Here is a 13,287-nt window from a genome sequence, read left to right on the forward strand (position 1 = left end):
CTGTTCAATAAACTGTAATACCGATGCAGCAAACCAAATTTTAAATTACTAAAATGCCTATAGAGTGAACCACCTACCTCAATCATTTCAATTTCTCCTCCTTTCCTGTAGATAAATAAAATATAATTTAACATTATTACATTATATGAAGTTAATAAAAAATTCATGTCATGAACTACTTGAAATATCTTTTATTCCATAAATTGTTTTTAATAATCTAACAATAAGATTATTTCATTGCCACGTCCAGATGTCTCATCCTACATGTGCATCATAATGTAATTTTAACAATTAATTTCATACGAAACATGTACAAATCACATTCACTATCTTTATTTTTATATTCATATAATTTTCTTTGTTCGATTTTATTGTGTTTCCTTATATTAGAAGTACAATGAAATTTAGGAAGCGTTTCTCTACAAACAAAAGCTTCTTACATTGATATTCACATAGTTTTGTACATATTGAACAATGTACTTTTCTCTTATATCGATACTCGTTTTTTTGGTTCGTTACATTCAATATAATCACGTATACATGTATATTTAACTAGTATATTAAAAAGCGTTTGTTTTTCCCAGAGTATTCTTGCTCCGCGTTATATTACAGCTATTGGCGTAACTAGGATTTATTTGGTGGGCCATATATCTCTTGAAATATATTCTTATTAGGTGTAGTAGAGATCACTAGAGATTGCATTAGGTATAGTGCACTTTTTTTTAGGGAAAGTGGCGATATAGGGAAGGGAGAGATTATTGGAGCTAATTGGGAGATGTTAAATTAGAAATTTCTATATTTTCAAATTTTAGTAAATTCACAAATTTTCATATTTTCAAATTTCTCAAATTTCTCAAATTTTCAAATTTCTCAAATTTTCAAATTTCTCAAATTTTCAAATTTCTCAAATTTTTCAAAGTTTTAAATCTCTCAAATTTCCAAATTTCTCAAATTTTCCAATTTCTCAAATTTCCATATTTCTCAAATTTTCCAATTTCTCAAATTTTCCAATTTCTCAAATTTTCCAATTTCTCAAATTTCCAAATTTCTCAAATTTTCCAATTTCTCAAATTTCCAAATTTCTCAAATTTTCCAATTTCTCAAATTTCCAAATTTTTCAAATTTTCCAATTTCTCAAATTTTCTAATTTCTAAAGTTTCAAAATTTCTCAAATTTACCAATTTCTGAAATTTCCAAATTTCTCAAATTTCTCAAATTTCTCAAATTTCTCAAATTTCCAAATTTTCAAATTTCTCAAATTTCTCAAATTTCCAAATTTTCAAATTTCTCAAATTTCCAAATTTTCAAATTTCTCAAATTTCCAAATTTCCAAATTTTCAAATTTCTCAAATTTCCAAATTTTCAAAATTTTCAAATTTTTCAAATTTTAATTCCTTGAATTTCTCAAATTCTAAATTTCCAAATCTTTACATCTCCGAACTCAAATTTCCAAATTTCCAAATTTTCAAATTCCCAATTTTTGTACTGTTATAACAAATGGTATATCCTTCTGTTATATCACCATTTTCTCTAATAAAATCTACTACTCTCAATACAATACCGTTTTGAATAATCCTTGACAAAAGGATCCACCCACAACTTTTTACATAATTTTCTTTACCCACCCTTGTTACGCCAATACACATTACAGCTGAAAAGCTAAACCGAGAAGAAGTGTATTTTACCATTTCAGCTCCATAAATTTTTTCCAAGTTGTACTTTATTAAAGGAAACAGTAACAGGAATTTTGATTCGTTTCTCACACAATTTGTCACTCGCTTATTTCTAACGAAAGTGAATTGTCTTCAGACTTCAGATACCGCACATACTACATTGCATTTATTTTTGCCAAAGTTTCACAAACAGATACAATGCACGAATACAAAAATTAGTACGCTTAAGCATCTACTATCAGATTTTGTGCGTTTTTATAACGAAGATATTTGCAAGTTTCGAAGATATTTTGCAGTAATAAGGACGCCATGTTGGTATTTTCTAAGTTCAAACGAAGTATCGAAAAGTATAGCTCAAAGAAGTATTCGAATTAGCAAATATATTTCGTTTGAATGACTCTTCACTCGATTGACGATACACAGTAGATGATTTCTAAGTTCAAATGAAGTATCGAAAAGTTTAGCTCAAAGAAGTATTCGAAGTAGCAAATATATTTTGTTTGAATGACTCTCCACTCGATTGACGATACACAGTAGTTGGTTTCTAAAGTTCAAACGAAGTATCGAAAAGTATAGCTGAAGTAGCAAATATATTTCGTTTGAATGGCTCGATTAACGATACACAGTAGGAACACGAAGTTTAATCAATTAAGCACTTTACCATTTATAAACAGATAGCACGCGTTCGATTAACATACTGGAACTCTCGCAAACGTCTCTCCGTGAAACATCGAATGTTTTATTAACGCAGGTAGATCATTGGTCCGTTATCGAACGACGACCAGATAACTTTTCGTATCGAAGGATACCTTTGTATCATTCTCGATTACCTGTCGTCATCGTTACAAAGCTCGATTCAATTTACACCAAGACAGAAGGTTCGATAGTTAATATCTAACGAGAGTCAATTTAGCCGACGTACGTCAACCATGTTTTGAGCTTTCGATCCGTTTTCCCTCTTCGGTTTAAAGTGCCTCCAGTTTCACTTTACATGAGAACCTTGAAGAGGACCGTTGCTTAGGATATGTGTCGCTTATATCCAGGTATGTACTCGTTGTTGTTCAGGATTGTCCTCCTCTTGTCAAGATACGTGACCCTTGGTCTGCGAGGTTTTCCATTTTCTTCCACGATGAGGGGCTAGGAATCGATCGTTCCCTCCTCTCGACGATTGCTGGTACAAAGGTATTCGCGCCGTGCCTATTGAAATTAGAAATAGGGCTTGTTTGCGTCGACACATCGTTTCTTGCGTATCGATTTCTAAGATGCAGTCAAGTACAACGGTATGTGGGAGTCGATTTATTGAGGCTTGTGGGGATCGGGCTCTCGTTGTATTGTTGTGGAGCAATGTTATAACCTTATGTTATATTTCCACGCTTTGGATCCTGCATTGTATGAACTATGCAGAGTATAACATTCATTCTGTGAGGTATAATATAGCAATTGTATATTCATTCTGTGAGATATAATATGACAATAGCAATAGCAATTTATGTATGTAGCAATGTACATGAGTATATTGCTATTTTTATATTGTAGCAATATTTAGCAATTTATGTATACAAGCAATGTACAGAAATATATTGCTAGTATTATATTATAGTAATATATAGCAATTTATGTATATACCAATGTGCATAAATATATTGCTATTATTATATTGTAGCAATATACAGCAATTTGTGTAAATAGCAATGCACACAAATATATTGCTATTGTTATATCGTAGCAATATACAGCAATTTGTGTATATAGCAATGTACATAAATGTATGTATTGCTAGTATTATATTATAGCAATATATAGCAATTTGTGTATATAGCAATGTATATAAATATATGTATTGCTAGTATTATATTGTAGCAGCATTTAGCAATTTATGTATATAGCAATATACATAAATATATTGCTAGTATTATATTATAGTAATATATAGCAATTTATGTATATAGCAATGTACATAAATATATTGCTAGTATTATATTATAGTAATATATAGCAATTTATGTATATACCAATGTGCATAAATATATTGCTATTATTATATTGTAGCAACATACAGCAATTTGTGCATATAGCAACGTACATAAATGTATGTATTGCTAGTATTAAGTTATAGCAATATTTAGCAATTTGTGTAAATAGCAATGCACACAAATCTATTTCTATTGTTATATTGTAGCAATACACAGCAATTTGTGCATATAGCAATGTACCTAAATGTATGTATTGCTAATTTTATATTATAGCAATATTTAGCAATTTGTGCATATAGCAACGTACATAAATGTGTGTATTGCTAGTATTAAATTATAGCAATATTTAGCAATTTGTATAAATAGCAATGCACACAAATCTATTTCTATTGTTATATTGTAGCAACATACAGCAATTTGTGCATATAGCAATGTACCTAAATGTATGTATTGCTAATTTTATATTATAGCAATATTTAGCAATTTGTGTAAATAGCAATGCACACAAATCTATTGCTAGTATTATATTATAGTAATATATAGCAATTTGTGCATATAGCAATGTACATAAATGTATGTACTGCTAATATTATATTATAGCAACATACAGCAAATTTATATATATAAATAGCAATATACATAAATATACATTTGTATAGTTATATTGTAGCTCACAGAATAAAAACTAGACACCCTTGAATGTAGAGAATTATAACGTATGATTGTATAAGATACATGAATTTGAAGCGTATGATATAATGTGTAATGTTATAACGTGTGAAGACCTCATATGTCATCGTTTAGCTATACACAATGCGATGATATGCGTGGGAATCTAACGCGTGTGAATCTAGCATGTGACGATCAAACATGTAGGAATTAGACGCGTAAAAATCTAACGGGTATGAAGTTAACGTGTGGGAATTTAACGCGTGGAAATCTGACGGGTATGAAGCTAACTTGTAGGGATTTAATGCGTAGAAATCTAATGCGTAGAAATCTAATGCGTAGAAATCTAATGCGTAGAAATCTAATGCGTAGAAATCTAATGCGTAGAAATCTAATGCGTAGAAATTTAATGCGTAGAAATCTAATGCGTAGAAATCTAATGCGTAGAAATCTAATGCGTAGAAATCTAATGCGTAGAAATCTAATGCGTAGAAATCTAATGCGTAGAAATCTAATGCGTAGAAATCTAATGCGTAGAAATCTAATGCGTAGAAATCTAATGGGTGTTAATTTAATTCTTAGAGATTTAACGCGTAGAAATTTACTGTGTAATAATCTAACGTGTAGAAATCTAACGTACAGAAATCTAATGGGTAGTAATCCAGCGGGTGTGAATCAAAGTTTTAAAGATTCAACGCGTAGAAATCTACCGTATAGAAATTTAATGTGTAGAAATCTAACGGGTATATATCCAGTAGGTAGATATGCAACGGGTAGAAATCCAGCAGGTAGAAATCCAACGGGTAGAAATCGCTATAATTTGCAATTTAAATCCGTCTAAAATTGGCAATACAACGAGAGTCCTCTATAAAGGAGAAAATATATACAAATTTGGTAGTGTCGCTTTTGTTTTTTGTTTCTTCTCATGTATAGTGATTTACTGTTATCAAGATGAGGCAGAGTATCAAGAACTTTTTAATAAACCTTATCACTATATTTAAAGTTAGTAATTTTCATATTACTTAAATAAGATGTTTACATATATTTTTTTTAATATTTCAAAATTTCTTTTGCACCAAATTAATTATAAATTGATTAGTAACTTGTTCAATTATAATTTTAGATTAATTAAAAATTGATTAGTACACTTTAACATTACAAAACTCAATTTATTTTACAAATTAACAAAATACTCAAAATTACTTTTTGCAAACTTTTTCAACACCTCTTTTGCACTAAATTAATGATGAATTGATAAGTAACTATACTTGTTCAATTATAATTTGAAATTAATTAAAAATTGATTAGTATACTTCAACATTACAAAACTCAATTTATTTTACAAATTAACAAAATACTCAAAATTACTTTTTGCAAACTTTCTCAACACTTCTTTTGCACTAAATTAATGATGAATTAATAAGTAACTCCTTCAACTACAATTTTAAAACACGTAATTAAAAATTGATTAGTCACTCTAACATCACAAAACTCAATTCACTAATTAACAGAACTCAATAGCCTCTACCTCATTTCAATACGTTCCCTTTCAACACAAGTTAACCCTTTCATACAAGTTTAGAACTCTCTGAATAGCCAAAAAAATCATGAAAGGGCTAACTACCGTACGAGCTTTGAATGCAATGAAAGCCAGGACCTAAAATGTACCCTGTTATATCATAAATCAATCTATATTTAAAATCAAAAACACACAAAAATTATAATTAAAAATAACATTATAGCTTACAAGATTATAAAGGAACGATAAAATACAAGAACACACAGAATATAATTTATAAAAACTAAAGTACAAAATATTTAGGAAAAATAAGTATAACAGTTAGCGATAAAATTAAACGATACAAAGCTTCGATAACTTTTTTCATAGAACTTACGGTTAAATATATGATGTTTGGAAATTTGTATTTTAGGCCCTGAAGTACAATGACTAGGAGTATGCGGTTATCCGAAAGTTTCAGATTAAGTAGAACAGGGACATGAAAGTATCTCGGGTGGCCAACATGTTTTAGATACCGGAAGTTTCGATCTGGGCGTGCTTTGGTATTTAGGAACTATCGACGTCCGTACGATACTTTTAGATTTCGGGCTATCGAAAGTTTTCGTTTGCACAAATAGAGTTAACTTTTAACGATTCTGGGTTGTGGAAAATCGCTTTCATCTTGCTTTCTAAAGAATTGGATTTGGGAAGTTAAGAATTTTTTGATTTTCAGGTTGCAATGTTTGTAGGTATTTAAATGTTCGAATTGTCGAATTTTGGAGTACTCAAATTTTCGAATTATCTAATTTTAGAACGTTCAAATTTCCGAATTTTCAAATTTTTGCAAATGGACAAATTTCCGATATCTCAAATTTCCAAATTCTCAAATGTCTAGATTTGCAAATTACCAAATATCTAACTTCCCAAATCTCCAAATTCCCAAACTTCGAATTCCACTAATTTCCAAATCCTCAGATTCTCAAATTCTCAAACTTCGAAGCCCCCAAATTTCCAAATCCCCAGATTTTCAAATACCTAAATTTCGAACTCCCCAAATTTCCAAGTTTCTAGATTCTCAAATACCTAAATTTCGAACTCTCCAAATTTCCAAGTCTCTAGATTCTCAAATACCTAAATTTCGAACTCCCCAATTTTCCAAATTTCCTGTGTCTCAAATCCCCAAATCTGAAAATCCCAAAATCCTCGAATCCCCAAATCCCCAAATCCCCAAAATCCCCAAAATACAAAAATTCTCAAATCTCCAAAATTCCAAAATTCTCAAATCTCCAAAATTCCAAAATTCTCAAATCCCCAAATCCCACAATTCCAAAATCCTCGAATCCCCCAAAATTCCCAAATCCCAAAATCTCCAAATCCCCAAATCCCAAAATCCCCAAATCTCCAAAACCCAAAATCACAAAATTCCAAAATTCTCAAATCCTATAATTCCAAAATCCTCGAGTCCCAAAATCCCCAAAATCCCCAAAATCCCCAAAATCCCCAAAATCCCAAAATTCTCAAATCCCCAAATTCCACAATTCTAAAATCCTCGAATCCCAAAATCCCAAAATCCCCGAAATCCCCAAAATCCCAAAATTCTCAAATCCCCAAAATCCCAAAATTCTCAAATCCCCAAAATCCCAAAATTCTCAAATCCCCAAAATCCCAAAATTCTCAAATCCCCAAATCCCACAATTCCAAAATCCTCGAATCCCAAAATCCCCAAATCCCAAAATTCCCAAATCCCAAAATTCCCAAATCCCAAAATTCCCAAATCCCAAAATTCCCAAATCCCAAAATTCCCAAATCCCAAAATTCCCAAATTCCCAAATTTTCAATATTCCCATTTCTCTCAACTTGTCCCTGAAGATCTAAAATTTCACTACTCTTCCATTTCTCCATTTCCAATTCCCAAATTCCCTAGATCTCCAAATTTCCAACCTCTCAAACCGACTAAAAATATATTACTTCTTTCGGTTTTTTATTTCGTTACTTCACTTACATATGCATATAGTAGGTTATACAATATTTTCGAGTCTCTAGTGATTCGCCCATTTCAACAGTCTCAAACCACTGACCCGCCGTTTGTCGGCGCTGACCGAAAATCCCGATACCTCAAGATCCCGAGTGTTTCGTACGGGTTCTGATAACTTTCAGATCCCAAATCGAACTTATCTGATTTTCTCAACCCTTGGGTACCTCGAGTGTAAACCTATTCCTACACTCCTAGTAACGATACTGTATCCTCGTAATTTTGTAATCCTATCATTTTTAAACCACGAGCTTATTCTCTACAAGAATTTTAATTTTGGAAGCTGAAATTTGTTGACTTGTTTCAGTGTTAATGTTTTATTATAACGTTAGTTAAACGACAGACTTGTCTACTTGTGTTATTTTTAACACTTAACGAACTTTACTTTTTTCCATTTTGTAAGATGTAGATTTTTGCTTGAATTTTTATTAAGCCGCGTCAATTTTTAATTTTTGTGTATGGAAGATTCCTTCTTGTTATTAGTTTGTATATATCTCTTGAACCTACCTTTTAGAATACTAAAAATTACTAATTTAGTTACCAAATATAATAACTAAATAAGTTTGTAAGACTTTGTAAATAACAGTATCAGTTTAACCAACTAATCATTGCTACAATATTAGAACAGACAAAATGAAATGTTATGTCAAATTAATGTCGTTAGCAATAGCAATCGTTGACTATGCAAATAATTGAATATACTCCACCTTGCAGTGTTAAAAATTCGAGTAAGACCTGTCGCAATTGAAGCACGAGTGCATCAAGCTTGAGTTTTATTAACTCTTTGCAAGCTTTAATTTAATCTTAATTTAATCTTACCGAATTTGCATTCTATTCTAAAACATCTTTTTGCTGTATTTATTATATTTTTAATAAATATATTATTAATATATGGCACAGTGTAACCACAGCTATCTGATATTATCAAAAATTAGCTAACTTTTATACTACACTTGTACACCTCAGATTATAATTTCAGCAAGTAGTTTACAACACCCACAAAAGGGTTAAAGCACATTAAGAGTTATAATTATTATTGCAAGGCAAACGCCCAGAAAGTCCGTTAAGTGTTAATATTTGATTACCCTAAGTCTGGTGATTCGCGTGGTTGTTCTACGCATCCGAGTTCATGCAAACCTATGTAAGAGTTTCGTGTGTTCGTGTAGGAGTCGTCGTGCTCGAAGCGTGACTCGCTCGTGGGTGTCGTGGACGATGTGCAAGGACGTTCCAAGGAGGTGCAGGAGGACGTACCGTTCCGTGATATCCGGGTGTTCGTTTGGGGACTTCCGGTGCAGCTGTATCGAGATGTTAACGCTTCTGAACGCGATAACGATGGCTCTGCTGGTACGGTCACTCCGGGACACCAGGAGAAGAAGCGGGCGAATCCTCGACGAAATCTGGAAGATAATTCAGTACTTATTTATTTTATTATTTTAATTCTTTGGCAAGAGTAAAAGCTTTAGGAAGCTTTAGGGTGGTCAAGAATACTTAAGAACTCTCTAAGGCACTATAACATATGACGCACTGAAATACTCTGTGACGCATTAGAGCACTATAGCTCGAGCATACTTAGAAACTGTCTAAGGTATTACATGACGCGCTGTGACGCACTAGAGCACTATAGCTCAAGAATACTTAGGAACTTTCTAAGGTATTATATGGCGTACTGTGACGCATTAAAGCACTATAGCTTAAGAATACTTAGGAACACTGTAAGGTATTATATGACGCACTGTGACGCACTAAAGCACTATAGCTCAAGAATACTTAGGAACTCTCTAAGGTATTATATGACGCACTGTGACGCACTAGAGTACTATAGTTCACCCACGGTATTCTAGGGCACTTTAGGGAACTTCAAGGCACTCTGGCGCTCAGGGACACTGTAGGATACTCTAGAGTAGTTTAGGACGCTATAGAGTACTCTATGACGCACTGGGACCCTCTACACAGTATGTCGGAAAAGTAACGGAACTTTTTAAATTTAAGGAAAACTAGCACCATCTATTAAAACATGTTATCTGAAAACATACCTCCCCTACAAAACACAACAATCATTATTGGAATCGAGCAACGAATTGTAAACTTTATAGCGTTTAATGTGACAGAACCTTTCGTCACCGTGTCACAAAATCACGGGCAAGCGCAACAAATTGCGAGCGTTGAATATTGCGAGGATCTTATCAAAACAGCCAGACGAAACTGTACATTCCTGGAATCAAGTGTAACTAGTGATGGGACTTGGTGCTTCAAGTATGAACCTCGAACAAAGCGCCAAAGTGCTACGTGGAAATCTCCAGGCTCTCCAAAATCAAAAAATTGCGATTCCAGAAGTCCCGAGAGAAGACAATGTTAATTTGCTTTTACGATTCTAAAGGAATTATACTTCGGGAATTCGTTCCACAGGGACAAAATGTTAATGGCGAATATTATTTGGGTGTTATGGAACATTTGTGGAAGAGGATCGTTCGTGTGAGGCCCGAATATCGAGCGCCGGAAGTTGGTTTCTGTTGCATGATAACCATGTCACAGAACTGTCGTCCGTGAATTTTTGGCGGAAAAACAAATCTGTCTTCTTAACAAAATTGAGAAAAATTGATTGTCCTTTGTAACATTTACTAAGGATTGTATACTTCACCAAATCGATACAAAATTATTTTGTAATACATTGATGCACGTAATTTTAACTACTGTACTAAGCTTGTCATTTCAATTTTAATTTATTACAACTATTTGTAAATGTTACCAAATATATCTGTGAACAAATTTTCACGGTCTTTGAACGCAAAGTACAAACGTACTAAATAAGTCTGAAATAGAAATTATTTCAGGAAAATTATTGGTTAGATTGTCCGTTACGAATGTAGGGAATTGTGGAGAAACGATATCTGTGCATGACGTGTAAAGGGATTTCGGTAAATGGCTATTTTCAAATCAATCATCTGGCACCCGTTTCATTCAGTTTACAGGCGAAACAATGTTATCTAGGTTTGCCTTCGACGGTACCTGCGGTTCTTTGATGTGTATCATGCGATGAAACTGACCGCAATTAAAATGTCCGTTTAAACGGATATTTCATATGGCATAAAGTAAAATTGTAAGTTCCTAATTAGGACAATACTGTGTCTGGCTCTTTAAGAATTATGTAACTGTTCATTTGGTAATGAAGGAAATGGTATTCAAGTTAGAGTTGAAGTACCATGAACGTTATTGGAAATGAAATAAAAATTCTTTAAATATTTTTGAATACAAAATTAAAATATTATAAATATTATTGCAGATGAAATTAAAATACTACAAATATTGTTTCAGATGAAATTAAAATACTACAAAATTGCTATTATTGAAAAACAACTTTTTAAATAATCTTTCACAACTCTGGGGACGAATTACACAGGAAGAGAATGTAATTGCCAAAGTCTCATTGCAGGAAAGTTAAAGAAATCTTTTGTTAGAAACTATTCTCATTCAAGAACTTTTCTATCGATTAAATTCACCGTAACCTAAATTCTCAAAATGTTGGACTAAATTTTTCGACGATCCCGAATTAATTTCTTAGTTTCTCGATTGTGGAAAGGAATTCATGTTTCAAGTTTTACAGTCCCTAGCCACCGAAGGACCAGAAATTTATTTTATTTATTTATTTCTAAAGCGTTATTTAAAAATACTTACGTGTTGTGTGAAAATAACATTTTACCTGGAATTCATCCAGCAGTAGATTATGGGATTGTACATGCTGTTAGACATCGCCAGCCAATAGATGCCTAGGAAAACTTCTTGGATATATGGTTTGTTCGTAATCTCCGGAAAATATGAAACTATAATGAAATATACGTGGAAGGGTAGCCAGCATACTGCGAATATCACCACCACCACGATCATCATTTTTACTACCTGTAACAAAAATGTTTAAATTGTTTCAATTAATACTTGATTTAAGAACAAATATCATTTATTTATTTTGTCCCTGAAATGAGGGGTAGCTGTCGTGATTCTGAATAAGATTTCCCTTTGCAAAAATGGGGTTTGAAGCTTCGTTTTTGAATTATTAAGGAAAAAGACGGACCATTCAGAGCGCGAGGATTACGCGCGCTCAGCCAATAGGCTCGAAGCTGTCGTTCTCGCGTCTGCGCATGCGTAAGCCTCGCGCTCTGATTCCTTACGCCCCTATTTTTACGGGTTATATCCTCTAGGCTCCGTATTTCCACGCGTTGAATCTCCACGCGACGTAATTCCACGCGTTATATTCCCTACGCCCCTATTTCCACGCGTCATATCCCCTACGTCCCGTATTTCCACGCGTTGAATCTCCACGCGACGTAATTCCACGCGTTATATTCTCTACGCCCCTATTTCCACGCGTCGTATCCCTTACGTCCCGTATTTCCACGCGTTGAATCTCCACGCGGCGTAAGTACACGCATTATATTCCCTACGTCCCTATTTCCACGCGTCGTATCCCTTACGTCCCGTATTTCCACGCGTTGAATCTCCACGCGACGTAATTCCACGCGTTATATTCTCTACGCCCCTATTTCCACGCGTCGTATCCCTTACGTCCCGTATTTCCACGCGTTGAATCTCCACGTGGCGTAATTCCACGCGTTATATTCCCTACGCCCCTATTTCTATGCGTCATATCCCCTACGCCCTGTATTCCCACGCGTTGAATCTCCACGCGACGTAATTCCACGCGTTATATTCCCTACGCCCCTATTTCCACGCGTCGTATTCCCTACGCCCCGTATTTCCACGCGTTGAATCTCCACGCGGCGTAATTCCACGCGTTATATTCCCTACGCCCCTATTTCCATGCGTCATGTCCCCTACGCCCCATATTTTCACGCGTTATATTCCTTACGGCCCTATTTCCACGCGTCATATCCCCTACGCCCCATATTTCCACGCGTTGAATCTCCACGCGGCGTAATTCCACGTGTTATATTCCCTACGCCCCCTATTTCCACGCGTCGTAATTCCACGCGTCATATTCTCTACTCCCCCCATTTCTACGCATCCGTGTTTTCCTTAATAATTCAAAAACGAGGCTTCAAACCCCATTTTTGCAAAGAGAAATCTTATTCAGAATCATGTCGGCTACCCCCTATTTCAGGGACCTACACTGATTATGAGACACCCTGTATAGTAATCCAGTAATCTATTAATCCAGCAATTCAATAACACAGTAATCCAACAATACAATATCCCAAGAATAAAACAACCCAAATAAAACTTGCTAATATATCCTAACCCTTATAAACCTCAACCCTCAAAAACTAATAAATCATGCCTCAGTTCCCGCAACCATTCGTCCCCGTTCCAAACCCTCTAACTCTACATGCCAAGTAAAAGTAAACTGCCGAACCGAGAAGAATAACCTTAAAACGAAGTTAATCGTCCATCCGCAAAGTAAAGCTTGACAGAAGTCCATTTTAAAGTTCA

At 34.0% G+C, this 13,287-nt stretch overlaps 1 protein-coding gene across 6 annotated transcripts in view; it reads right to left on the minus strand.

Annotated features, from left to right (window-relative positions):
• Positions 1–176: 176 nt before the first annotated feature.
• LOC100875715 (Tachykinin-like receptor at 99D) overlaps positions 177–13,287 on the minus strand; it is a 154,128-nt gene continuing 141,017 nt past the window's right edge. For 5 of the 6 annotated variants that reach the window (XM_076539209.1, XM_076539210.1, XM_012287211.2 and 2 more), the window contains exons 6-7: positions 11,543–11,739; positions 7,329–9,242 (exon numbers count right to left, since the gene is read on the minus strand). In XM_076539209.1, the coding sequence (XP_076395324.1) occupies positions 8,927–9,242; positions 11,543–11,739 (513 nt within the window). In that variant the 3' untranslated portion in view covers positions 7,329–8,926. Of the gene's footprint in view, positions 2,871–7,328; positions 9,243–11,542; positions 11,740–13,287 lie in introns of those variants that run through there. The other variant, XM_076539211.1, reaches the window with a different exon arrangement.

This window comes from Megachile rotundata, chromosome 13, assembly GCF_050947335.1.
Source record: "Megachile rotundata isolate GNS110a chromosome 13, iyMegRotu1, whole genome shotgun sequence".
Lineage (NCBI taxonomy): Eukaryota > Metazoa > Arthropoda > Insecta > Hymenoptera > Megachilidae > Megachile > Megachile rotundata.